The 25,543-nt window shown below is 50.3% G+C and overlaps 10 protein-coding genes, 3 non-coding genes and 1 pseudogene across 13 annotated transcripts; 7 read left to right on the top strand and 7 right to left on the bottom strand.

The window, feature by feature from the left end:
• Positions 1-846: 846 nt before the first annotated feature.
• Positions 847-1,436, top strand: YALI1_C14859g (uncharacterized protein; the record flags this gene model as incomplete). The annotated part of the gene is made up of 2 exons (XM_068282289.1): positions 847-921; positions 1,311-1,436. The coding sequence occupies 2 exons, from the start codon at positions 847-849 to the stop codon at positions 1,434-1,436; spliced, it is 201 nt and encodes a 66-aa protein (XP_068138390.1).
• Positions 1,437-2,302: 866 nt separating this feature from the next.
• YALI1_C14843g (uncharacterized protein) lies at positions 2,303-2,989 on the bottom strand (the record flags this gene model as incomplete). Its single annotated transcript, XM_068282288.1, has 1 exon — positions 2,303-2,989. The coding sequence occupies one exon, from the start codon at positions 2,987-2,989 to the stop codon at positions 2,303-2,305; it is 687 nt and encodes a 228-aa protein (XP_068138389.1).
• Positions 2,990-4,291: 1,302 nt separating this feature from the next.
• On the bottom strand, positions 4,292-4,918 carry YALI1_C14823g (uncharacterized protein; the record flags this gene model as incomplete). The annotated part of the gene is made up of 1 exon (XM_068282287.1): positions 4,292-4,918. The coding sequence occupies one exon, from the start codon at positions 4,916-4,918 to the stop codon at positions 4,292-4,294; it is 627 nt and encodes a 208-aa protein (XP_068138388.1).
• Positions 4,919-5,444: 526 nt separating this feature from the next.
• Positions 5,445-6,959, top strand: YALI1_C14818g (uncharacterized protein; the record flags this gene model as incomplete). Its single annotated transcript, XM_501682.3, has 1 exon — positions 5,445-6,959. The coding sequence occupies one exon, from the start codon at positions 5,445-5,447 to the stop codon at positions 6,957-6,959; it is 1,515 nt and encodes a 504-aa protein (XP_501682.3).
• Positions 6,960-7,121: 162 nt separating this feature from the next.
• On the bottom strand, positions 7,122-8,603 carry YALI1_C14787g (uncharacterized protein; the record flags this gene model as incomplete). Its single annotated transcript, XM_501681.3, has 1 exon — positions 7,122-8,603. One exon carries the CDS (start codon positions 8,601-8,603, stop codon positions 7,122-7,124), a length of 1,482 nt encoding a protein of 493 aa, XP_501681.1.
• A 1,268-nt stretch (positions 8,604-9,871) lies between these two features.
• YALI1_C14774g (uncharacterized protein) lies at positions 9,872-10,621 on the top strand (the record flags this gene model as incomplete). Its single annotated transcript, XM_501680.3, has 1 exon — positions 9,872-10,621. The coding sequence occupies one exon, from the start codon at positions 9,872-9,874 to the stop codon at positions 10,619-10,621; it is 750 nt and encodes a 249-aa protein (XP_501680.1).
• A 1,277-nt stretch (positions 10,622-11,898) lies between these two features.
• Positions 11,899-13,473, bottom strand: YALI1_C14738g (uncharacterized protein; the record flags this gene model as incomplete). Its single annotated transcript, XM_501679.3, has 1 exon — positions 11,899-13,473. The coding sequence occupies one exon, from the start codon at positions 13,471-13,473 to the stop codon at positions 11,899-11,901; it is 1,575 nt and encodes a 524-aa protein (XP_501679.3).
• Positions 13,474-13,526: 53 nt separating this feature from the next.
• On the bottom strand, positions 13,527-14,749 carry YALI1_C14725g (uncharacterized protein; the record flags this gene model as incomplete). The annotated part of the gene is made up of 2 exons (XM_068282286.1): positions 13,527-13,653; positions 14,457-14,749. 2 exons carry the CDS (start codon positions 14,747-14,749, stop codon positions 13,527-13,529), a joined length of 420 nt encoding a protein of 139 aa, XP_068138387.1.
• Positions 14,750-16,404: 1,655 nt separating this feature from the next.
• On the top strand, positions 16,405-17,538 carry YALI1_C14709g (uncharacterized protein; the record flags this gene model as incomplete). The annotated part of the gene is made up of 1 exon (XM_501678.3): positions 16,405-17,538. One exon carries the CDS (start codon positions 16,405-16,407, stop codon positions 17,536-17,538), a length of 1,134 nt encoding a protein of 377 aa, XP_501678.1.
• A 575-nt stretch (positions 17,539-18,113) lies between these two features.
• On the top strand, positions 18,114-18,184 carry YALI1_C14692r. Its single transcript has one exon. It is a non-coding gene; the product is annotated as a tRNA-Gly (tRNA).
• A 5-nt stretch (positions 18,185-18,189) lies between these two features.
• Positions 18,190-18,308, top strand: YALI1_C14691r. The gene has a single exon (XR_002432099.3). It is a non-coding gene; the product is annotated as a 5S ribosomal RNA (ribosomal RNA).
• Positions 18,309-21,404: 3,096 nt separating this feature from the next.
• On the bottom strand, positions 21,405-21,490 carry YALI1_C14658r. Its single transcript has one exon. It is a non-coding gene; the product is annotated as a tRNA-Pro (tRNA).
• Positions 21,491-21,939: 449 nt separating this feature from the next.
• On the bottom strand, positions 21,940-22,437 carry YALI1_C14648g (Compare to YALI0C10340g, Misc non-coding, some similarities with CA4676|CaHK1 Candida albicans CaHK1 Histidine kinase no start; annotated as a pseudogene).
• Positions 22,438-23,042: 605 nt separating this feature from the next.
• On the top strand, positions 23,043-23,345 carry YALI1_C14641g (uncharacterized protein; the record flags this gene model as incomplete). Its single annotated transcript, XM_068282285.1, has 2 exons — positions 23,043-23,125; positions 23,174-23,345. 2 exons carry the CDS (start codon positions 23,043-23,045, stop codon positions 23,343-23,345), a joined length of 255 nt encoding a protein of 84 aa, XP_068138386.1.
• Between the last annotated feature and the right edge of the window lie 2,198 nt (positions 23,346-25,543).

Below are 25,543 nucleotides of genomic sequence, written 5' to 3'. Positions count from 1 at the left end.
GATATAAACTGATATTACTATGGCTCTATGACACTTTGATGCCATTCACTGGACCATTATTACGATAGATGGTCCTATTACGGTGACCTTGGTTGTTTGTACAGGCTCACCAAACATCTTACAAATCATGACTAAGTGTTGCGATCAGAGCCCATATTCAAACGGGAGATGACAAGAGGTGTGAATAGTGAATTTCTCTGCGATACGGATGTAACAAATGTTCACACTTCAAGACGCTTCAACTAGTCTGATGCTGAACAGTAAAGTGTGTTAACATCGGACACAGGGGAGATATAAACCTGAAAAGTGGATATTCGTAACCGGTGTTTTGAGAGCTTTCGTATGGTATAAATTAGATCCTCTCAGCAGCCCAAATGATGAAAATATCAAGGGCATAGTTTTGGAACGCGTCTTTTAAACACGATTTTAATTTAACAAACGCGAAAAGTTGATGGAAAGTACTCACATGCAACTTGGAGTTAGCTAGACAGAAGAGAAAAGAAGAGAAAAGAAAAGAAAACAATCTGCTTGTGATCATCACGTGAACATTATGTATCTATCATATACTGGCAGATCTGGCTATTGTAGAGGTAAGAACTGTGTCTCCAACTATCCACAAAATTATTGACGCGTCGTCAAAAAAAAAAAAAAAAAAAAAAAAAAAAAAAAAAAAGAGTCTTCAGAGAGTATATATATCACGGGTTTCTTCCATCAATATATTCGACTCAACCAAAAGTACTGGTGCAGTTGCAATACAATACAATGGTCAAGAAACGACCAAAGGGAGCCAAGTAGGCCCTTCTGGGGAAGTCGCCCAAAATGAAGATACCCGGCCCACCAGCTACAATGATGACCATGGCTCGGGCCGTCATCCCCTCCCCTCAGTTTGCTCCAGTCCAGAGACGCCATGGCAGAGGAAAGGTATGAGCAGGCCAGCTCGACCACTGAGTACACGTGGATGGTGTGGGCACGAGTGTTTCAGCGGGCCATTGCCTATCTTGGTGTTTCTCTGACTTCGACTAGAAGATGTTCGAGGAGGAAAGCGGGGCGTTTTTCGACGGCGCACCAGAAGTCAAGCCACAATGGGCGAGTGAATAGGCACCTTGACATTATCCTGGCAGATAGTTGTCATAGAGTCGCAAACAGAGGTTTCCCCTGAGGAACCGTCCAGGTTGGAGAGGGCACTCTGTGCTGCTCAAGAGTCACCAATGGCCCTTGGTGGAGATGATTAGAATAGGGTGGTCGTCGGATAACTCCGCCAGGAACTTGTCCTGGTCCAGGCCGTGGATCTGTCCATCAAGAACAGCTAGCACTTGATGAAGCTGTTCCAGCCTTCCAAGCAGATCAAGGCCAAGGTTTCCTTCTTCAACGACGAGATAATCCCCATGGACTTTTATACTGCATGTGGAGTTCTTGCTCTAGCCCCTCTAGTCTGATCTCACGATATCCCGCTTCTGGGCTCTCTGGCTCTCAAAACCATTCTTGCAGCGAAAAAGATCAAGGCCCTCAACATGTGGCGACGTGTGCGGCCACGAAGCGATATTGCGCCCGTGTATCTCATGAACATCATCAAGAGTGCCGAACCATTTCGCCACTAACCTGTGTCCCACAAACGCTGCTCTGTCTAATTGGGTACGAGTTCTAGCCATATACATATCATTTATTTTGCAATTGATTTCAAGAAAAAGAGATGGAGCTAATAGTGGCTTCTGCTTATCCTGCAGGAGACTCGAGTGATAATGTTGTGGGTGGCTTCTCGAGCTGCTTGCTCTGCTTCTTTGCCTGGTATAGCCTCTCTCACTCAAGGAAACTCATCCCCTTGAGCTCGGGAAGTCGGAAATAGGCCCAAACAATGGCCACGATACAAAAAGGCCCATAGATAAACCCGAAGTAGGCCCCCATATCAGTCTTCATCTCGTTCATCATGTATGGCACCGTGATATGGAGCAGGAGCATCATGAAGGAGTTTGAGATTGAAGCCAGAGCAACGTATTGGAACGCAGTTGGACCGACGAGGTTTCAGACTCAATGACGTAGGTCAGTGGGCCGACAGTGGCGTCGTACGTGCCCACCCAGACGTAAATGAGCACTCCGGCGGCCCTTTTTGCAGTCGGAGTATCGAAAATTTCTGTGATTCCCATTCCAAACAATGTGCATGCCATGATGGCGAGAGCACCCATGTACAGGGTTCTTCGTTTGAAGTGAATAATGATGATGGGGGCGACCAGAGAGGCCATGACTGCTAAGCCTGTGATTTCCAGCGTCATTCTGAACACCACGTTCTGAGGAATTCCTGTGAGTTTCAGAAAGTAGGCAGCGTAGGGCAGCAAGTACAGTCCACACAGAGGCTGGAATGAGTAGCTGAGACAACAGATTTCTGTTCGTCGGAGATCGGTTCCTCTGAAGCAGTCGGAAAACTTTCCCGAGTCGTCTTCCTCCTGGATTGTCTGCCACATTTACTCGATGTAGGCGTCAATGTCGACATCTTGTCCACGACTTGTTCGAGGGTCTTTCGAGATCCCTGTTCGTCGTCCTGTTTGAGAGTCCACCATGAAGACTCGGACATGAACAGAATGATCGGAATGAGCACGGCTGGAAACACCCATTGCATCGCCATGGGAATTGGGTAGGGCCAGTCGTTGGGTTTGGGCTCGGGGCCGGTGATGACAGCAATCGCCAGGAGCTGGCCAATGACCCATGAGAGGTTGATGGCAGCTGCAAACGTGCTTCGAAGACTCACTGGACAGATTTCAGGAACATAGGTCGGCGTCATGGTGTTGAAGACTCCCCAAATGAGCCCCGAAATCGTCCAGCCAGCACACAGCATGGACTTGTTGGTTGCAAAGAAGACCAGAAACACCACTGCTGACAACAGAATCAGGGGGATCAACTTGACCTTCTTGCAACCGTACTTGTCGGTCAAATGACAGACTCCAGAGCTCCCGTGATTCGGCCAATGGGTGCTCCAACCAGGAAAGCTGTTTGCCATTTGGTCTCGATTGTGTAGGAGCCGTCTGGCAGCGGGACGCCGAATCTCCGTCCGAAGGAAGGAATTGCGTAGAAGGAAGGAATCAGAAACCCGTCATAACCGTCCATGACAATCGGAAAACAAATGACTAGGCTCCAGAAAATGCATTTCCGGTAGATGCTCAACGTCAGTCACAAAGTCAGCGAGTTTTCCCACTGTGGAAAGGGGTGTAGAGGGCGGGCGGAGGGGGATTTGGTAGATAGAGAGGACTCAGGCATTTGCCATGGTTGAGAAAATAGCACACAATTCCGCAGCTGGTATATATAAGTGTGTGACGATCGGCCATTTGCATCCAGCTATAGCCTTGTGTCAAGCCAGTATTCATGCGTCAAATCAGTATTCATCTGTCAAACCAGCATTCATGTGTCAAGCTAGTATCCATCTGTCAGACTGATTAGGTGTGAGATCCTACAGCGCAATACCGCTAAGAATGGTGTCTTTTGCTGGGAGTCTTGGTACTTGTACTTGTACTCTTACCTGTACAGTACCGGTTTCTCGGTTGATCTGATCGGACTAACCTGCTGCCGATTCAAGAGGTTTGTCCTCATCATATGTCGATGCTGTCGACCCTATCTCCGTTCATATAAATACCGTCTATTGCAATCTGCTTAGTGCCACAAACTTGACGTCTGACGGCTACAGTAGATCTGAGAGCTCGCAATGGTGCCAAAATATGGGCTAGTTCGGTCGGTGGTGTCAAGAATTATTCACGACAGACGAGGGGAAGAGCCGAGAGGAAGATAGCCGCCTGAAAGGGGTGGAATCCTAGTTCCACGAGGCGTTCTTAACGTTCTATCTTGTCATCTGCGACAACTCAACCGGTATAACATGCCGTTATCAGATGTTGGTCGTTTTTTCTTCTTGGTGGGTCGTTTTTTCTCCCTACTTGTGCAATGGCTGAAAGCCCGTCTCTTTGTGTAAATGTCCATGAAGCGGATCAAGCCACAGACGCTACACAAGTGCTAGGAGCTGTCCACCAATCCGGATGCGACCATTCATTGGCCGAACAAAAACATACACCGCCTTGTCTCCCTGACAGAAGGTGTCGGTCTGCACGAAACCGCACTTGTCAGCGAGGGCCCTGAACGCCCAGTCTTCAGCCGCTATCAGACAGCACGTGGGCTGGTTCATAATGGCGTCAGTGGACTCGACGGCCTCCTGCGCGTACGCGAGTGAGAATGATCAGCCAGTCTGAGTAAGAAGGCAACGCGCATGTAATGTTTCAGGCCAATCTCTCCCAGAAACCGGCCGTTGGATTTGTCTCTAGGTGTGGACCCAGTGTCCTCGGTGGTAGAGCAGCTTTGGCCATACCTCGGCCTGATCCCCAGATTCGGACCTCGGACATCTTTTGTCAGGCCAAGCTGAAACTATCACGAGTGAACAATCCCGAGTGGGCCCAGGAAGAAGAAAGAAGCACCAGGGAGCACCAAGAGCATGAAGGAACACCAAGGAGCATGAAGTAACCAAGGAACACCAAGGAACACCAAGGAACACCAAGGAACACCACACCAAAGAGCGCGTACACATCGGATTCCCCACGTATAGCGTCGGATTCGGAAGATCACCTGAACCGAGCTGTGGAAGATGGCCAGGCCAAGCCCGGAGACACTGCAGTTTGTGACCATGGCTATCGACTCTGCTTGGCAGCTCAACAAGGTCCGGGACAGAACCATTACCAACATCCGTAGTTCCTCGTAAGAGTCTGCAAGAACTTGGACATTTACCTGTCCTATTGAATCCACTGGCTCTGAGGAAGCTCGGCAGTTCATCAAGGGCATGGTCGAGGTGATCCTTCTGCCTCGAGGACTCCAAGTTTCTGGACGCTGTGAAGCGGTACCAGGAGACCATTTGGTTCCAGGCTTCCTGGCTTCTCAGCAACGTCGACTTCATTCGAGACGTCAACAAGTTGTCCGACCGATCTCAGGTCCGAGTCATTGTCTACACTGTGCGATTCATGTCAGCGTTGGTTCTGCATGGTGATTCTGCAGGGTTGTTAAGCGGACGACTCGTAACTGATGAGGTCAATGGCTGGTGCTTAGACATGGTGGAGATCATAAGAGAGATGTCGTCCGGCGGATTCGGAGTGCTCCAGGTGCCTTCTGATCACGTCATAGTGTGGGTTTTTTTGCAAATCTCGTTCCCAAGGGGTCGCCTCCCTTCACCAACGGACCATTTGGTGGAAATATCTCACCTGTATGATCTGGAAAGGCGGATTGTTTCCATTACTCCTCATTTATCCATTTAATAGTGAATTTATCCAATTATTCTTTTGCAAAAACAAAAAAATCCCTTTAAATTCCACGCGACCCCCAGTTCGATTCCCGGTGGCTGTATATTTTCCCAAACCCAAATTCTTTCCAGCATCCTGACAGAGAGCTAGCCCTAGGAACCGGCTTCAAGCGTACATACCCACACGATGGACTCGGACAAAGATCTCATCAAGCGGGCCGTGGGCAACAGGGCGGAGATTTCCATGTCCACGACCGCCCAGAAGCGTACCATCGACTGGGTGGATCCTCATTCTGCCGCCAGCACCCCGCGCAAGTTGCAGTCTCCCAGAGGCGGCCGAAGCGACCTGGAAAAGGACACGGGCATTGTTCAACAGGAGGAGGCGAAGCGGGTGGAAACCGAGCAGGCCAGAGACCAGAACGCGAACAAACTTGCATTGGATGACGGCTCTCGGGTGCCAGATCAGGGCGACACACCGACAACAACAACAACAACAACAACAACAACAACAAGACAAGACAAGAAGAGTGTTGAGGAAGGTACAAAGAAGGACACGGCCAAGGATACACCAAAGGATGTGGAACAGAAGGCGAATTCTGACGACAAGGCTGACAAAAACGACTCGATCAATGAGGTGAATGCTGACGACAAGATTGAGAACAAGACGAGCCACAAAACACATAACACAGACAACACAGACAAGCCAGACGTCAAGACGGACGACACCAAGTCAGATAGATCAGACTCAAAACCAACTAACGGCCATTCGAAACATGGCTCAACGTTGTCGTCGTCCCGCACACACTCGAGGTCCAACTCGATAACATCGCGACCGTCATCAGCTAAAGCTGAGTCTCGAGGCTCTTCAACGCCAGCTCGGTCTCTATCTGAGACACCGTCGTCACAACCGCCCCCCACTTACAACACGTGGAAGTACTCTGCCAAGACCATCACCAAGGCGTCTCCTTCGGCCAAGGACGGCATGCCGTTCAGAGAAGAGCTCATGATGCGTACCAAGGGAATCAACTTCCTGGGAAACGTGGCCAAGCTGCTCCAGCTGCCTCACATGGCCGTGTACACCGCATGCACCTTTTTCCACCGGTTCTACATGCGCCACAGCATCAAGTCCAAGCATCCGTTTGAGGCGGCGGCTGTCTGCATCTTTCTGGCCACCAAAGTGGAGGAGGCCAACCGCCACTTGCGAGACGTGTGCATCTGTCTGGTGAAGGTGGCACAAAAGGACCATCGAGCCGTGGTCGACGAACAGAGCAAGGACTTTTGGAGGTGGCGGGACTGCATTTTGTACGGCGAGGGCTATTTTCTGGAGATTCTGTGTTTCGACCTGACTCTGGACTCGCCCTTTGAACATCTCAGCTACTACGTCAAAAAGCTCGACATTCATCACGTCAAGGAGGTGTGCAAGACAGCTTGGGAGTTTGTGACCGATTCGTGTAAGACCCCCCTCTGTCTCATGTTCTCCACAAACACCATAGCCCTGGCGGCCATCTACTGGGCCGCCAAACACCACAAGATCCCCATCGACTACCACAAGGAAACCAAGGCTAGGGGCAAACAGCATTGGGTCGAGTGTTTCGACATGACCCGCAACGAGGTGGTCTATGTGGTGGAAACCTTTTGTGACTGGTACAGCATCTTGCAGAGGGACTTTGGTCTGGCTGCTAGTTATCCCAAGTTGAAGTAGGAGAGAGCATAAGTTGACTACCAGTCGGAGTGGGGTGGGGTGTATATATAGTGTACTTGAGGTGGTTCACCCAAGTGTGTATTGTAGTAATAACATATTAGACAGAGCTACTTTCAAACTACAAATTCTGTACTCATAATGTATGCATGTATTGTCGTCGGCTTAGATGCCTCCCTTGTTGAACTCCTCGTCGACACCGAACCACAGCTCGTAAAAGTTCTTGAAGAACTTGGTACCGAGAGCAACGTCCTTGGAACCGATAGTGGCCCGAATGGAGTGCATGGAGAGCTGTGCAATACCAAGATCGATGGATCGCATGCCGGTGGAGGAAGAAATGTAGGGACCAATGGTTCCTCCAGATCGAGAGTCGTTTCGAATCTGGAAGTACTGGGTCTTGTTCTTTCCGCGTCGAGCAACCTCCTCAATGAAGCCCAGAGACACGGCATCCGTGGTCATGTGGGCGTTGGGATCCACGGCCAGAGTCATGCCGTAGTTGAGCTGGGGCTTGTGGTGCTCGAGGTAGATGTTGGAGAAGTTGGGGTTGACAGCGTGGTTAACGTCGGCGGAGCAGAAGAAAGAGTTGGCGTATGTCTTTCGCTTATACTCCTCGGCGAGGTTGGCGACGGACGCGTCCATGCCGTGGGAGATGACTCGCTCGACGACAGACTCAAGCAGACCTCCCTGGGCTCCCTGTCGGGTGTTGGATCCGACCTCCTCGTTGTCGAAGCACACAACAATGTTGAGAGCTCGAGGGTCCATGTCGGGAACAGACTCAATGAAGCCCTGCACGGCGGTGTAAGTACACACCTTGTCGTCGATTCGGGGGCAGAAGATGAAGTCCTGGTTGAGACCTCCGAGAGCAGCCTTCTGGGTGTCGAACAGCTCCATGTCCATTTGCAGCATATCCTTGACGGCGACGCCGGAGTGCTTGGACAGAGTTCGCAGCAGATCGATGGAGTGCTTGCCGACCAAGGGCGACAGCTTCTCATCCTCGGTGGGCTCGGAGATCTCCTTGGAGGAGGTGAGGCCAATGACGGGGGTCATCTGGGTCTCCTTGTTGAAGGGAGGGTTGGCGGGAGCGCCAAAATGAGGGGCCAAGGTGGGGATTCGAGCAATTGGGTAGGGCACGTGGACCAGCTTGGAGGTTACCTTGTTGTTGCCGTCTCGGCAGATAATTCGGCCGGCGATACCCAAGTCACGGTCCCACCAGGTGTCGGAAAAGGCGCCGGAGTAGGGCGCGGCTCCGAGGAGAGTGTAGCCGTCGACGGGGGTTTTCTTAGAGATAGGTTTGACCTTGGCACACAGAGCGTCAATGTGGGTGCCAACGACTCCGGCTCCATTGCCGGGGGTCCAGTCCTTACCGACCACGAACGCAATGATGGAGGAGCCGTTTCGGGTCACGTAGAACTTGTCGTGGGTGTGGAACTCGTCTTCCCACGAGTCCCGCTCGTTGAGAGGACGGAACCCGGCGTTTTCCAGGTCCTTGGACAGGTAGTGGACCGCGTGGTAGGTGGTGGGAGAGGTGTCCATAAAGTCGCAGAACCGCTTGGCTCGTGCACAGTCGTCCTTGAGCGACAGCGAGTCCATGTCCGGCAGGGAGGCGGTTTCTCGCACGGGCGTTCGGGGTGTTTGTCGGGTTCTCATGGTCGCAAGTGTGGTGTAAGAGGTAAGGTCTGTTTGGAGACCGATTGTACGCTTCTGGCTGGTATTTTCCAACAAAGCTTAACCCCCGATAAGATGTGGCTGGTGGAGATTATGTGGTTTTGGGAGCAGCTAAATAGCGGCGGCAGGGACCAAAGGGGTCGGCGGAGGCGGAGGCGAGGCGGAGACACGTGACCGGATCGATGCGACGTGACGGGCTCGGCGGGATGTGACGGGCTAGGACCACGTGACGGGCTCGGACCACGTGACCAAGTCTCGCCGGCGCGAAACCGTCCAGCGGCGCTACGGCACCATCTCCATCTGCATGTCGGTAGCAGTGCCGTGTCTGTGCGGAGTCCGAGGCTAAGCGGAGGCCTCAGACGCACCTTTTCGTGGTGTATGGCGGTGACGTGGCCACAGTGGGTGTGTTTGTGGTCGTTTGACGGTATTTTCCGTTATTCCTGTCGATGCGCGGTTGGACTCGTTGAGGGACTCGTGAGGACTCGTTGAGGGACTCGTGAGGACTCGTTGAGGGACTCGTGAGGACTCGTTGAGGGACTCGTGAGGACTCGTTGAGGGACTCAGTTCGATACCTGTACAGGTACAAGTGGTGTAGTAGATACTTTACATGGCTTATGACAGGTACTAGACTGTTCATACGACAAGTTGGTCTTTATTCATCTGCTGAAGAGCGAGTTATGTTGTATCTACAGGACTGTCTGGACTGAACTAAATGCATCGCGTTCACTTGAAACTTTACTTAACATTCTACTTACAAAGACCTCCGTTCTAATTCCACCAATATTTGTTCAAAAGACATTCTGAAAAGTGCATTTTGTTAGAAATTCTTGTATTTAACACACTTAACCACCAAAATACCCAAAAAATACAACCACCTGGCGTTCTCCAACTCATGCCATATCCCTCCTGCCTGCCACACGACCGAATAATAAGCACCCCCACGCAGCCAAAGTTTGCTGACATTTTCCTGCCACACCATCACAACCCTAACCCCGGAGAAAAACGGCACCTGAACTCCTCTCCTCACCACAGCCTGAGCGCAAGGGGACAAGCACGGGTACTGTAGTATAAATAGAGGCTCGAGCTTGGTTCTGGTTTGGTACCCATCCTATTGGGGTGTCGTTTCTATTAGTCAGCACGCTGCGACCATGATTATTAATGCCGTGAACCGATTATCGCTTAGTCATGCACCCGGGTCGATTTCCTCCCATGCCTTTTGTACATAAGCGCAGCCTCGCCACTACGACATAATGAGTAACCAGGTTGTGGGAAACATCTACCAGAAGGTGATCGACGCGGTCATCAACGAGTGCCGCGATGACTTCCAGGAGAACGGCATCGACGAAATGACGCTGCAGGAGCTCAAGGAGGGCTGGCAGACCAAGTTGTCGTCTCTGCAGGTGGCACAGATGCCGTGGGACTCGATTCCTGAGCCCGAGGCCAACGAGCAGCTCATGTATCAACAACCACCGCCAGTTGGCCAGTCGGGTCAGCATCAACCGGGCCAGGTGTCTGTGCCAGGACAACAACAACAACAACAACAACAACCTCCTGTGGCTGCTCCTAACGACGGGGGATATGGAGGCATGCCCTCGCTACACACACCGCCACAGCCCGGTCTGGTCCTGCCAGGCTCGCACCAGGGTGGCCAGGGCAACGGACAGCCTGGCAACCCCGTCAAGCTGGAGCAGACGGATGGAGCCCAGACGGTGATGGTTGAGGGAGAGATTGTGGACGGAGTCATGACTCTCAAGGTGCCACAAACAGACGGCGCGGAAGATGACGAAGATGAACTCAACTCGGACCTCGACGACTCATCGGACGACAATCTGAGCGGAAACGAAGACGAGGACGATAACCATGGAAATACAATTCTCTGTGTCTACGACCGAATCCACCGAGTCAAGAACAACCGAAAGTTCACCTTCCGAGACGGCATTGTTAACGTCAACAGAAAGGACTATGTTTTTGGACGGGCTACTGGAGAGAGCGAGTGGTAACGAACCAAGGAAAGCAGCGGTGGCCGAGCAAAGCTCCACAACCGAATGAAGCCGCCAATAAGGCAACTGGATGAGCCATTTATACATGACCGAATGGTCTGCACATGGCTGACTCGTCACAACTTTAGTGATACAACAGTGATACAATAGGAATAGTAACGTATATGATGTGATGGAAGATTGACAGGGGTGCAAGAGTAGAAAATGTAAGAGTACCGAATTCGGCATGATATTGTCAAACTACAGTGTCTACAGTCTGAGGACTGAACCAAGTTCGAGTGTTGTTCGTACTCGTATTGTAGATGTGGCCAAACCGGTTCTATATCGCTCCACTCGATTGAGCTCCGGCTTGAAACTGCTGTCTAGACTTGCAGATGTCGAGATACGCGACCTTCTCCAACAGCCACCATTCACCGTTTGGAACAGGAACAATGCAAGTGCCCAGGCGCCTCATGTTTCAAGTTAGCCCAATTTCTGAAACACCGTTTCACTTGATCAAACAACTCTCAAGCAGACTGACGCTAGTCTCACAATGTCTTCCATGGTCCGGTTAGCGCTGTTTCAGTTTCACTTGAGTCAGGCCTCTGAGACCGGGTGCGATAGGCCATGACTGGCGGCCGACACGATCGGCGAGTGAACAGAAAGACCTACATTACAATCATATTATACATTAATATTACAAACACCTACCCAAACATCAAGCAAACTAAAGAAGCAGAACCAACACTAGGGTCATAAGCGGCACAGCCAGCTTGGAAGAGCCCGAGGTGTTGGCGGAAACCTCAATAGTAGCCACGCCCTGGGGAACAGTGACGGGGGGAGGAGTGGGGGCGGCAGGAGCCTCCTGGACAGAGACAGAGGTCGCGGCCAGAGTAGACGACGACGATGCCACGCCCACGGTTCCGTTGTTGGCCACGTTCATGGCAGCCGAGTCATGACTTCGTAGGTGAGCGACAGTCTTGATGGTGGGCTTGAAGGTGGACGACAAAGACAACCGCGAAGACGAAGAAGACGTCGAGGTGGTCTTGGACGAAGAAAATGTCGACACCTTAGTGGAAGAGGTGGAAGAGACCACAGTGGCAGACTCGGCGTTGAACATCATCAGCTGGGCCATCTCCTTAGCTAGCTCCGCAGAAGGGAAAACGTAGGAAGAAGTAGGAGAGGAAGAAGGGGGCACGTAGGTCGACGATGGGGGAGGGGGAGGAGAAGTACTGGAAGTAGTAGGGGGAGGAGGAGGAGTAGTAGAGGTTAGTAGGAGGAGGAGGAGGAGGGTGCTACTAGTAGTTGGGAGGAGGTGGGGGAGGTGTACTTGGAAGTAGTAGGGGGAGGAGGAGGAGGAGTACTGGAAGTAGTAGGGGGAGGGGGAGGAGCACTACTCGAGGTCCGTAGGGGGAGGGGGAGGAGCACTGCTTGAGGTCGTAAGGGGGAGGGGAGGAGGAGTGCTGCTCCGAGGTCGTAGAGGGAGGAGGGGGGTTGCTACTGGAGGTAGTGGGGGGAGCTGAACCGCTCTTCCGATCTGGCCCCTCGGAAGAGGAGACAGGCTCCTCAGAAGAAGAGGACTCCACGTTCTCCAGGTTCTCAACCTGACCAGCGGCGGCAAATCCAGCGGCATGAGCAAGCATGGTGTTCATGCCAGTGGAAGCAGCAGAAGAAGACGACGCCGGGGCAGAGGAGGAAGAAGCGGGGGCAGAGGAGGAGGAAGAGCTAGAGCCGCTGTTTCCACCATTGCCACCGTTTCCACCAGAGTTGCCATCATTTCCAATCTCAAAGACCTCGATATAGGCCTTGGAGCCCTTGGGGGCGGTGACGACACAGAACGAGGCGCCATCTCCCTGGGCAGCATCCTCAGCGGTCACCTCGTTGACCTTGTTCTTTCGGGGGTCGATGGAACAAGGCAGTCCGTTACAGTTGGATCCCTCGTCACAGACGACTCGAACACCCCAGTTGGGCAGGGTGTTTCGGAAGGGGGTGGCGGGCTCAAGGTAGATGGGGTTCCAGGCGATCTTGACAAAGGTATTTCCGTTGCCGTCCTGGTTGGCTCCAGCAACGTAGGGAGACCAGTTACCCCAGGGGTTGTTGAGGGTTCCCCATACACAGGCGGTGGCGGTGTCGACTCCGGGAGGGTTGATGTAGAAGTGGGCAGCGGTTCCGGCCCAGTAGTTGGTATCGGGGACGGCGAGGACGGCGGTGGATCCGGACCCCACCTCGGTGGGGATCAGCATGGCCTCGTTACCAGGCAGAACCGTCTGGCAGAACGAGACTTGCTTGCCGCACTTGTTTCGGGCCACAAAGGTGCCGGTTCCCTCGTAGCAGCAGGGCTTGTTGGGGAAGGGCTTCTCCATCTCTCCGTTCTTGTTGCAGAACATGCCTCCGTTCATGGACAGAGGGTAGGAGTAGGAGGTGGCCTTGGGGTCCCACTGACCCATGAGCTGGCCGGGGGGGCAGGCGTAGGGGCAGTATTTGCCGGGCTCGCAGGGCTGGTCAGGCGACATGGCCCATCCGGCGTTTTCTCCGCTAGGGTCCACAGACACAAGGCCCTCGTTGGTGGGGAAGGCGCATTGGCCTCCTCGTTTCTTGTGCTCGTGGTGGGAGTGTCGGGTGTGTTCCTTGGTGATGGTTCGTCGATGGAGCTCTTGTTCGGTCACGTTGACGGTGTCGCGGTCGCCCAGAATGCCCATTTTTTGGTAGAGCTCGGCCTCGTCGAACAGCAAACGGGGGTGGCCGGGGGCGGGGCCGTAGGCGGCGGACGACACGTCTCGGGTATCATGGTGGGCGTGGTGGGCGTGGCCGGCTGCGGTGTGGGGTGCCAGTGCCGCGGCCACCAGGGCTACTAGTGTTTTGGTGAGCATCATCGTCCGGCGATGACGCGTCTCGAGTCGGGTATCGGTCAAAAAGAGCGGTGGGTTCAAAGGAGTGTGGTGACTGGGGTCGTATGGAGACTCGCTAGTCGTGTAGAGACTCGATAGAGACTCGGTGGTTTAGCAAAGGAGTGTGGGGCGCGTGTAGCGGTGGCGGGGGTTGTAGCGTGTGAGCTGTGGAAAAAAGAGTGACTAGATTGACAGCTGCGGTGGTGATGATGTCAAAAAGAAAAGAAAAAAAGACACCAGTGACTCCGAACGGCTGTGTATATTGTACCATACATGCTGGCCCCCTTGGCGCAAACTTAGACTATTAAGATTGGCGCATAACGTTGGGGACGGTGCATTTTTGGCTTTCCAAAGGGAGCTAAAGTAGCGGCGTCTGGACCGTGTTGTTTCGTGCGTCAGGGCCAGTGGCGGGGATGGCGGCAAGTCGGAATGGGGTTCCTGGGGGCGCCACGAGGCCGCAAGGTGCCGCGAAAACCCGGCCTTTTCCACCCGCAACGCCCGATATTATCGACCCTCGCCCCATCCACCGCCAATAAGGAATATGCACATGGCTCCCCATTGGGGCTGCAACATGCCGTACTGGGTCATTCCAAACACAGAGGTTAATTTTACCACTCATTTTTCTGCACGCTTGTCGCAAGGCGAAATCACAAGCAAAGAGGCCGACTTCTGACCAAAACGTCATTTCAACTCGGAAAAACACACACACACACACACACACACACCAATGTGGTGGGTCACGTGACACGGTCGTATCTGCGCCGTCTTGGGTGCCGACACTGTACGGTGCATGTACTGTACTGTACCTGAAACAAGGCCACAGGAGCGGGTAAGAAAAAAAAAGAAGCTCATTTGACGTCACACAGTTGCAGATCCCCCTTTGCGCCCTGACTGTCCGTGCGGACGGTCTGTACAGCACAGTACCGTGGGCAACTCTACAGTGTCCTCCTCAGGAACCGCAAGCATACAATGGGTTTGTGATGGGGGGTGCGCGAGTTCGTCTCGTACTGTTCCGTTGTGCGGCGGTTTGTCTGTTTTGGCGTTTGGGATGAGTGGTGGAGCTATCATGGCAGACATGAGCGTACGAACGATGGGATAGTGGCTTGGGGTACTTGTGTCGGGACGAGATCTCTTCAGATTGTCCGTGGTCCATCTCAAGGCCGTGGAAATCAGAACGTTGCAACGTCGCCAAACCGGTGAACGAACCGGTGAACACCAAACAGGTGAACGCCCATCCCGTAACGCCATCCGCAAGTTCCATCTGACAGTATTGGACTTGAAAAATGGACCACCTCACACTGCAATGTCCGTGCGTGTCTCTGTTCAGCTCCATTAAACTCCCCACGCTTCATTGGCTCAACATTCATGGATCGCCGATCTGCCAACCATGTGTCAGATGGAATGGAAATGGCAACTGGAGGAGCATGTGAAGGAAGATGGAGAAGTCTTGTGGCGGCTTCGAGTTGCGTTATTGAGACGCCGACGGTAAGACCTACGGCAGATGAGCGGAGCAGAGACACCAAAGTGGACACCAAAGTGGACACCAAACACAAGACATGTTTCACCGTCGCACCATCCCAGATACACTCGGTTCAGAACTCAGTCCGAAAAAAGCATTGCAAGATCTGAACTGTCCACCTCGTGCCTGAGTTGATGATTACTAAAAGACAGGCTCAGACGCGCTTTCACGTCACCTACTGTACTGTCCCCGTGGTACTGTACCTGAAAAGCACATGGATACTGTACTGTACGGCACCACTGCACATGGCACGTGTTGCGACCCGCAACGGAAGGTGGTCACGTGAGATCACTCCTTCGCCCCGCCCACACGTCGACCATCATTCCTTCAGTTGCTCCGGTTGCATGCTTTTTTCCTACTCACTAACTGACTTTTTTGTCTGATTTTTTGGCTTTTTCTGGAAACTGTTTACCGCCGTTGCCGAGGTAACTCAAGAACGGAAAGACGTGACAGAACGCACCCGGGATGGCAAGACAAGTTGGTTACGTTATCGGGGGGATTGGGGCTGTGGGGCCTGACCACTGGACGGGTCGAGTGATACCATTCATGTGACTGTGGTATTTCTGAACAGTGAGATGAAGAGTGGCCAGTTGACGTGTTTTGTTAAGAACTCTTAATTAGACGGTATGATAGTTGGCTTTTTAGTTAGGGCAGAGTTCACCGAACCTGACCGATGTAGATGTCGAAGCACAGGTGATTAGTCATAAAGTCATGCAAAACTCCGCAATCGAGCTGCTCTTTGGCTTGTATCTTTGTTCTCCGGGGTAAGAACGCATCCTGTCTTCTGTCTTGAAGAGAGGAGGTTGTAGAGAACTGGTAGGAGGAGGAAATATAGTGACTGAGGGGGTCAAATTACTTGAATAAATAAATAATCTGCCTTTCTATCAACCATTGGTGGAATCATTGGACCTTTCAGGTCTTTTCAAGTGCAAGGAGTTCTCCTACATGTTTTCCCCCTTCATATCAACTTCCGTTATGATTCTTAGGGCATCTAATTGGGCTCTGTATAAGTACCTTGTACGAGTTTTTTTTTTCTTTTTTTTTTTTTTTTTTTTTTTCCGACAACGATTTCCAACAATTGACGACATCATTAAAAACGGCCAAGTCCCCGATCAACCCGCTTACAGCTGTCCAGCTCTTCTCAAAAGCCGGCTTCAGTCCAGCCCCCGGTCTCTGACATGATTACATAAGCATGCCGATCTGCGGTCGACGGCAAGACACAATTGAATTGTACTGGCCATCGGGTCACCAGTGGAGTTGAACAAGAACATGGAGTTTTATATTTCCACTCAATTTTTTTTTGGCCAACTACTCGTCTTGCCTCCTCGCGATATTCATCTACCTGCCTTATCACAACTCTAACGTTGGCACTCACTTGTCACCACCTCCACATCACCATGTCATTCAACATCAGCAAGATCCTGGCGCCGGGGCAGCTTGAAAAACTGGTGCCGTTCGACCCGCCGGAGCCGTTCAATGTGACGGAGGCGGACCGCGAGCTCTCGATCGACGAGCTGGTTGACAAACGGCTGTTCCAGCTGGCGGCAGAAAAAGTCGCACTCCAATTGACACAGATGGGCACGGACATGAAATCGACGGCGGTGGATCTGGAAACGGCCCAGACGGTGTTCGGACTATGGGAGACCCGGCTGACGTGTCTCGTTCTGGCCAACTTCCACAGAGTGGCCCATTCCGAAGCAAAGTCGCTGGGAGACCTCAATGTCGACCTGTACCGGCTGATTCCGGAAAAGGGACCCTCCACCACCCCAGCTAAGCCGGAGATCTCGATCCACTGGGACCGGGAATCGATTGTGCCCTGGTCGCTCAGAGTGCTGACAGTCAGACTGGCCTCGGGAAGCGATACACACGGAGCCATCCTCAAGTACCACAGTCTGGCACGAGAGGCAAAGATTATGCGACACAAAAAGGACGACACTCAACTGTGGGCCCAACGACTGGTGGAGTTGGGCATCTACGTCACGGCTGTACTGGTTGGTATGGGGGATTACGCCAATGCCATCTCTCATGTCTCCAGTATGGTCGGCACAGACAGCAGTGTTCCTCTGGAGGCTCATTACTCCTATCTCAGGTATCTGCTGTGCATTCTGTGTCTCCAAACCGGCAACTTTGACAAGGCCAAGGGCGTTCTTGATACCATTCAGAAGCAGGAGGGAGACAGGAACGACGCTGTGGTCGCTACTCTAATGGCGATTTGCTCGCTGGCTAGCGACAATGTGGCCGACGCAAACTCGACTCTGGAATCGGCGAACTCGTCCAACCCTCTGGTTCAAAACACGGAGGCCATTGCCGCGTTCTCGACTGGCGATACAGATGGTGCCATTGTGCAGTTTCAGTCCTTGTTGGAAAAGCATGCCGAGCAAATGTCGCCGGCGGCGTTATCTGCCTCCATTTTCAACGTGTGTTCGCTGTACGAAACGAGAGTTGATGGAGCGGTGTTGAAGAAGGCGTTGATGGAGAAGTTGAGCAAGGCGGGGCTGGTGGGGATTGATGTGACTGCTTTCAAGCTATAAGGAGAAGCGAGGGAGCGTTTTGGAGTGACCCCGAAGTCGTCCTTGTCACGAGTTGTGGTGTTGCTACTTGGGTGGTATTTTCCACAACAGGTGATTACAACGAACGACATGTTCTATGACGATTGATGACTCTCCATAGTCATATACAGAGTAGGAGAAGAAAAAAAATGATCGAAACGAGCACAACCGATATATAAGTGAACGATTGAATTAGACTGCGATTGAGACCTGCCATTACGATACAGTACTATCACTTAATTGAATCAGTTCACACAGCAACATCAATGTCGACAGCAGACGACAGCAGAGCTCCCCAATGGTTCTATGGTATCAACGGGCTCTTATATACTATATCTTCTGATCATCTTTTCTATATATTCGACTCCTAATGATTCATTACAGCTATATACCTAGTAAGCCGGGTAATTGGCGCAATAAATCATAGACTTAGTAATCGTGGGGGCGCTTTTTTAAAATACACTTAGTAATCATTTCATTTATTCTAATGATTCATTACTCATTATTACGTAATCAGACCTCTCGATCTAACGGTCTTCCACAATTTCGATTAATAAGCGCCGATGGTTTAGTGGTAAAATCCATCGTTGCCATCGATGGGCCCCCGGTTCGATTCCGGGTCGGCGCAGCACTGGTTACGGCCATATCCTGGTGAAAATACGGCTTCCCGTCCGATCAGCCATAGTCAAGCACCAGAGAGCCCAGTTAGTATTGTAGTGGGAGACCATACGAGAATCCTGGGTGCTGTAATCTTTTTTTCCCAGCTGCAAAGTGGCTGCCTGGTTCTTTTGTGCATGTAAAATGTTCTTCATCTTTTTGGTCTCCTGTTTCAAGCGTCTTTCTCATACTTGTAGATGTACGATCTTGCCGTTCTTAACGAGTTTGGTGGGGACCCGTCTCGAGGTGCCAATCTCCGGTTTACGACCAAAATAACGACACCTTAGTAGTGTAAAGTGGGTGCGAGGAGTGTGATAGTATGTTTTGTATTTCGCCATCTATCCTGGAAGACGTGTTAAACACGATGAGGTAGATCACTCCATAGACGGCTCCAGCTTATTATCTGACGGATTGAAGGCTCAAGTCAGTATGAAGGGGTTCGAGCACAGGTTTCTCCAATGATTCGTTTTTTGGATATGTAATACCATCAAAGTGCTGCTACAGTGGAGACGGTTTCAATGAGAGTGTCGGCATTCTTCCAAGATCTCTGTGTCGTCACCTAGGGTCCTTTTAGATGATCTGTTTGTGCGGAAGATTTTTTCTCAAGACATATGGCGATAGTTGTATGTCAAGTAGTGGATAATTGTACATCAGTTGATTCAGAATTGTTCACTGGAGTTGAGAGGAGGTCAAAGCAACGAGACTCAAGTTGAACAGAAGACAATACAGGAGTAATATGTTCAGCCATGTCAACGTTTTCCGTTCAACATGTTGAACACGGGTAAGGGTCAATCAGAGAGTTGGAGAAGCTTGTAGATTAGAAAGTCTCCTTCTTACCTCCTCAGTGATTAGTCATTTTTTTCACCATTCTGTAAACGGCTAGTTTCCATGTCAACCACACTAGAATCACTGCCTGAAGGCAACATTAGCGAAAGGTGCTTCAAGTCTGAGCACACAAACACGGTTCCAACCGACTGAAAGCTTCACTTGAAAGTTCTCTTCCCTCACCAAAGTTGTAGCATTGTCTACACGAAGATTGTATGGAACGGCTTTGCACATACAAACATATGACATAACCCACGCTGTAGATGTGCAATTACATTTCTGAAAGTTTTAATGAATTCCAAATGTCCAATTATACCATTCTATCAACTTGCCAGTTCTGTATCGTTTCGCTGGATGTCTTGATATGGATCTATTCATACTACACACGTACATGCCTCCTGGTAACTTCTTCACAAATGGTTCTGAAAAAGTACAAGACCAGAAGCGACTCCTGACAGCTTATTATCTTTTCTGTAATGTTTTCATCTCCGCCAAATCCCTCCCATTTCTCTCAATCAACGTAATCCTTGACAATCAACAATCTCTCCAACCCATTCCACAGAGGAGCTATGACAAATCGGAAAGTTGAAAGATTCAGCGCTTCTAATAAGGTACAGGAAATCTCCTCATTTCCGGAGGTTCATAAAAAATGTCACTCTGGATGTCCCCTTGCTGTAGATATTTACTTTTGTCCACACCGAGAATAACATCTAACAAAGTCGTGGAATCAAGACAAATGCCCAATCAGTGACTGGAGAACAGTCAACTCAGACGATACTTTCAATGACACAGTATGTATAGTCGACTTCTTGTACTCTCAACCACTTTCAGGAAAGACCAGGTTGTCATCCTGTCAACTTGGGGCCCCCATCCAGTGCTCGACAACCTCCAAAGGTGATGATCAGGAAGCTCATTTACACCAGTTCCTGGAAATGTCATTGTGCCAAAACAGGGGCAGCTGTAGTTCAGCAGGACACACATCGAGCTGTCCCAAACATTCTGGTTCCTCCAACAGGGAACCGCAACTCCACTCACATTCCTGGAGACTGGCACATGTCAATACTTGACCGACCTCTTGAAAAGCCCTCTCAAAACTGCCCCGTAACCGCCGCACAGCCCCCGCTGTCACCTCTTCCGCGATTGAAAGACCTGAAACACGTCGGAAGATCGCCAAGTCCAGTGAACCAACCACCCCGTCTGATTCGCTCCTCAAAAACACAGCCGGATGTAACATTGCCCATCACCTGTCGCTTCACAAAGACTCACGTGACCGGCGACCGACATTGCACAATCTCTTTGTTTGTTCACGTGACTCCAGAGCAAGCCTGCACAGCCCCGCCATCCTGCGTGCATAATCGCAAACCCAATCGAGGAACCAGCAAGGGCACCTTTTGAGAAGCTGTGATTGGTCGAGTAGCAGGCGATATCATGTGACAAATATCACGTGAGAGACAGTGACGGAACAGGATATGGAAGGAACAGCGACATCACGTGAGAACAGGTCCGGTTTACCACTATAGAGCGAGTACGTGTGCTATTGGAGTCGATCCAGAGCCATTCTCGTAGTTTTCCACTACCTCTTTGCACGGATTCTGCAGGAACAGTTGAAACTGAAGCTGTGATTAGCTACGAGTTTTTTTGTCTGATTATGATCGGCATTTGACGATAGGCCACCGCATGGATGTGGGGGTTTACAGGTTCAGGTCCACTCACCGTTTTGACCACGTTAATTACTGCAATATACCACCGCCAAACCACCAAAGAGAAAGAGTTGAGAGTCCGTATTCATTAGCAAACAGCAAACATGTACACAGGGGCAGCTATTTATCTCCGGCAACGTCCAGATTGTTGCTCGATCGATGCACCGCAGTTTTGTCAGGCTCTCTTTTTGACGTCAGCCTGCAGTTGAAAGGTTGGCGAGGGGTTTCAAGTGGGGACCGGGAGAGTATATATAAGAGATGAAGAGGTTGCGAATGACGAGATCAATACAGTAGAGGATTTGCAGACTTTTCACCGACTGCAACTGTTCCACCGATTCGAAACGCTCCACTTATCACCATCTACATTCATCTACTATTCGGCGGAACACACAACCACCACCACAATGAGAAACGAATTTCCTTTCCCCATCATTCCTGCAGATGACCCTCGAATCACCTCTGATAACAAGCAGCGGGAGGAGGACAGCGCGAAAAAGTAATGGCGTCATGGCTACGACGAGAGACGAGAGACGAGAGACGAGATTATGACAAGAGACGACGACAACTAACGACTTATGATATGTGAATGAATTTGATTATGATTATCAGTGTAGTTCCATACAGCAGAGCAAAAAGTAGACCCGATTCACCAAGCCAACCAAAAAAGGGCCCAACCGGGAATTGAACCCGGGACCTCTCGCAAATTGCTCAGGACACCCTAAGCGAGAATTATACCACTAAACCATCGGGCCGAAAAGTTAAAAGTAAAAAAATTGTGTTTGTGGAATCCTGAAATCTGATGTTGTTTTCAACTTATTTGAGATATAGCCAAGGGAGATACATCAAAATGTACCCAGATCCCGACTCAATGGAATCACGCATCAACATATCCATTAAAATGCAATTTATTACCTGAAAAAGATGTTGACAACATCGGCGAAATGTCGGGTATCTAAACCTTAATAATGCTCTAGTCTTTGAACTAAAATCAACCAAGTTACTTGATAAAGAAGATAATTTAGTTATGAATATACACTCAGTCGAACCTCTGGTCATGTATGAGAGTGCGAGTGTGGGAGTGTGAGAGAGATCATCTGAACCGGTCAAGGGGCGAGTGGATGACACGTCTGGTTTCTGAGCAAGTCAGATGACAAGACCAGCATCTGTGCCTCTGGCTTCTGTTGCTGAGTGGTTGGCTGCCTCACTCCGCCCAGACCTCCTGAAACTGAACAAGAAAAGAGGCCATGGTAAAGACCAATCCCAGAATCGCAAACAGACCAATCACCAGAAATGAGTGGCCTTCACGTGACTGCGATTTCAACAGCACAAACGACCGCATGGCGAAAAACTGGCCCCCAAACGCATTGGCCCACCTCATCATGACGGTGTGCAGATTGGGATTTTGAAGCGGGTAGTCATGATCGTCGTTGCACATTGTGTAAATGACACGGTCAACAACCACAAGAGCTGCGGTGATGTATACACTGGTCTGAAAAGCAAGCAGGGTGGTGTAAGTCGCGGAGTAGAACCCAAAGTCCGTGTGCCGAGAGGCGGCGGTCACGTGAGGAATGCTGACAAGGGGAGCGGATTCCAGGTCCTCGTTGGACCAGTCTTGGTGGTGGTTCGAGACGGCTTTCTCGTTGCTCATGGTGCTGTTTCAGAAAGTGGCAGAGTACATTTCAGGTTGGATTAAGTTCGGCGGCGACACACAGAGCTGCGACCAACTCGGAAAGGAGACTACTGATAAGGGAGATTTTGGTGTGTGTGTAATCAGAAGAAGGAGGCGAGATTCCTGGTTTTGGCCGTTTTTTGCCAGCTCAACTGTGTGTGTAGTTAGTGGACTATGGTTGGCAGCTACGAATGGAACAGTTGAAGGGGAACACAAGTAGTATCATTGGAACTAGGAGATCGCGGGTAGTGAAATGATACCAAACATGGACAGATCAGATGGAACTCACTGTTGTATGAGAGTTACGATACTTCCTCTGACATGATGAAAGTGTAGGAGTTTGTTTGGAGACGTCTAAGTGGGCGCGAGGGGGCGCGAGACTGATTTACAACAACTCATAAAAACTACGTAAAGAACAGGGAAATGAGTACAACTTGGTATCATTGGAATTAGCAGCGTTTTTTGAATCCGATTATCTGACTATTTTTACAAAAAATTGGCGTGTTAAGGGAACGGTCTAGTTCTTGTTGCTCTGGAAGGGGAGAGGCGATACTTTCCCGGAGACTGTCAGTGTGTGGAATGTTTTTTATTGAATGAATTCTACTGCTTGTATGTGCCATCAATAGCTCCAGGACATGTCATTCTCCATCCAAGACAGCGACAAACTGGAAGTCTGGGACGTACGTCCAACGGCGAATACTCAGGAATTGTCTCCGCGGTTCAGGAAGGGGTGAACGGAACTTTCAGGTCAATCTGCCCATTGCAGTCCGTCTCCATGTCCACGTATCCACTTCTCCATCGAAGGACAGCTTGCTAACAATGTTATTGACGACTGCAATAAATATCGAGCTCATCACTCCCACGTGCCCGTATTGACTGTGAAGATATCGTTCCACTTTTCTCTTCAAGGTATGAAGATACGGAGGATACAAGTGTAGAAGACAAGTGCAGAAGATACCAATGAAACTGAGGTATACCACTACAGTACGAGTGAAGGAGAGAACAAGTATGAAGTTACTCCACTCGCTAAGATCCCTCGCTAAGATCCCTCACTAAGATCCCTCACTACTTGTATGCTCGTTACTATGCTCGCTAGAATGTCTCAGATGTCAGTTGACACCTACGTGTAGTGGTACAGTCAAGCCGCGGTCGCAGCCTCGGCTGTGCCAATCTTGTCCAAACGATGGACATTGTTGTAGCTCCAATCAAGCCAATAAAGTGCACGGCCGCTGGAGTCGTACCTCTGTCAATCACACGGCTTATCTCTAACCCCGGCTTGGCAAATAAACGTGAAAAAAAGCATTACGCGTACGACACGAGGCAACTTCAAGGCCCCATTGTCATTCCAGATAAGCCCTTTAGCCGCCATTGGTGGCCAACTAGCGTCAAGACAAGCCAAAAGCCTATATATGTATATCGTAAATAGGCTTTCCAAAATGCACCAAAATGCACCAAAATGCACCGAAATGCAAGCCTTCACTTGGCATATGGAAGAAATGTAACGCGAAGATTTGCAGGGCGGTGTGCGGAAACGGCTCCAGAGGAGCGAAAAATGAATGAAAAACGGCGGGAAAAATCCACAAAAAAAGAAGTCACGTGGAGCTACAAGACGACACCAATATAAATGTTTTTTTCTTTTTTCTCCGTCCCATTAACTCCTTCCGCCCCCCCGCAACGAGATCGTCACGTCTCACTTCCAGGACCGGCTGGCAGGGGAAATTGGGACCCCATTTGGGTTTCCAGATATTTGCAGGAAAAGCAGTCTACTCAGTGCAGTTGGGGGGATGAAAAGGAGCTCTACTGGAGAGTGTAACGGTCCATTCGAAAGCCCCTAGTCTGGGGATTCCAAATATGTAATTATTTCCCCCAAAATCTGGCTCCTTCTACTGCAATACTTGATATCCCTCACTGTAATTAGCTCTGTCAGATTCCCAAAAGAGTCTGGGGCGGGAAAGGGAAAAGTCTGTGCTTTTTTCGCTCTAGCTCGCATAAGGCCCAATCCGCATCTCTTGGCATGCGGCCGTGGCTGCGCCTCCAAGCTTGTTTACCACGCGGCTCGATATGCTACTGTGCCTTTACGTCATTGTCCAGGGGGACTTTGAATTTTAAATGCCAAGATATCTCGCCAGAATCGCTCTTGGGGCGCATGACGCTCTGTTGACCTGAGTGGAAGCCAGAATTGTCCGGGGACAAGAGCTTTGGAGCTCGGGAGCCGCAGGCAAGCTTCAAAACCGCCCGATTTCCGGATCTTCTCCTAGTTTTGGCTCACACTTTACGCAACTTTGTTTTAGTTTAATGATGGCCGACAAGAAGTGGTAGCGAGATGCGGAAATGGCAGAAAAGGTTGGAATTTGACATCATTACATTGTGGAAAAAAATCCAGTCGTAATTTTTTATTTTTCCTCCATTTTTTCCCGCTTCTATTGGCCCACTTTTGCTGCCTAGCAAAGTCACGATCTTAACCCAACTTTCTCGGTCTCATTCCAATCATACTTTTGCCAAAAAATACACACTGTAACTCGTAGAATCGTAGGGTAACCAGAAAAGACGGGTAACTGCGACGGAAACCAGCCGATACTCTTGCGGGAGTCAGAACATGTGAATACGTTGTGCACTAATTTCCACCCTATTTGGCTGCCAAGACATAATATGAAAACATTAAAAAAATCGGGAAAATATACTACTGCCTAAATGATCACTTTTATGCGGAAAAATATGAGAAAGGGGGATACTCACGTCCATTTGAAGCAACTTTTAACGCCCAAATAGCCCCAAAAACGTGATTGTATGGACTCTTGCGCAACTATGACCAGCCAGAGAGTTGCAAGTAAGGAGACAAAGAAAGAACAGTCATTGATGACAGATGAAGTTGACGAATACGAGGATTCCGGTGGAATACGAGACGTGACATTCAGTAACTCCTTTATCATTAGTTTCTAACTGCTCTAGAACCCCACAATGGGGGGCTGTAAGATTGGATATGCTTGACTTTAGCTACTTCCTATAGAACGGCTTGATGAGGTAGATATTGAACCAAGAAGCGCAGGAAGTTCTCCATAGTGGTTTAATGGAGTGAAAAATTACCCTGAATCAACTCCGTTCTCGATACCTTGTCTCATTCCCATTCTATACCGAT

This window comes from Yarrowia lipolytica, chromosome 1C (assembly GCF_001761485.1).
Source record: "Yarrowia lipolytica chromosome 1C, complete sequence".
Classification (NCBI taxonomy): domain Eukaryota; kingdom Fungi; phylum Ascomycota; class Dipodascomycetes; order Dipodascales; genus Yarrowia; species Yarrowia lipolytica.
This window is presented reverse-complemented; position numbering and strand designations above follow the sequence as displayed.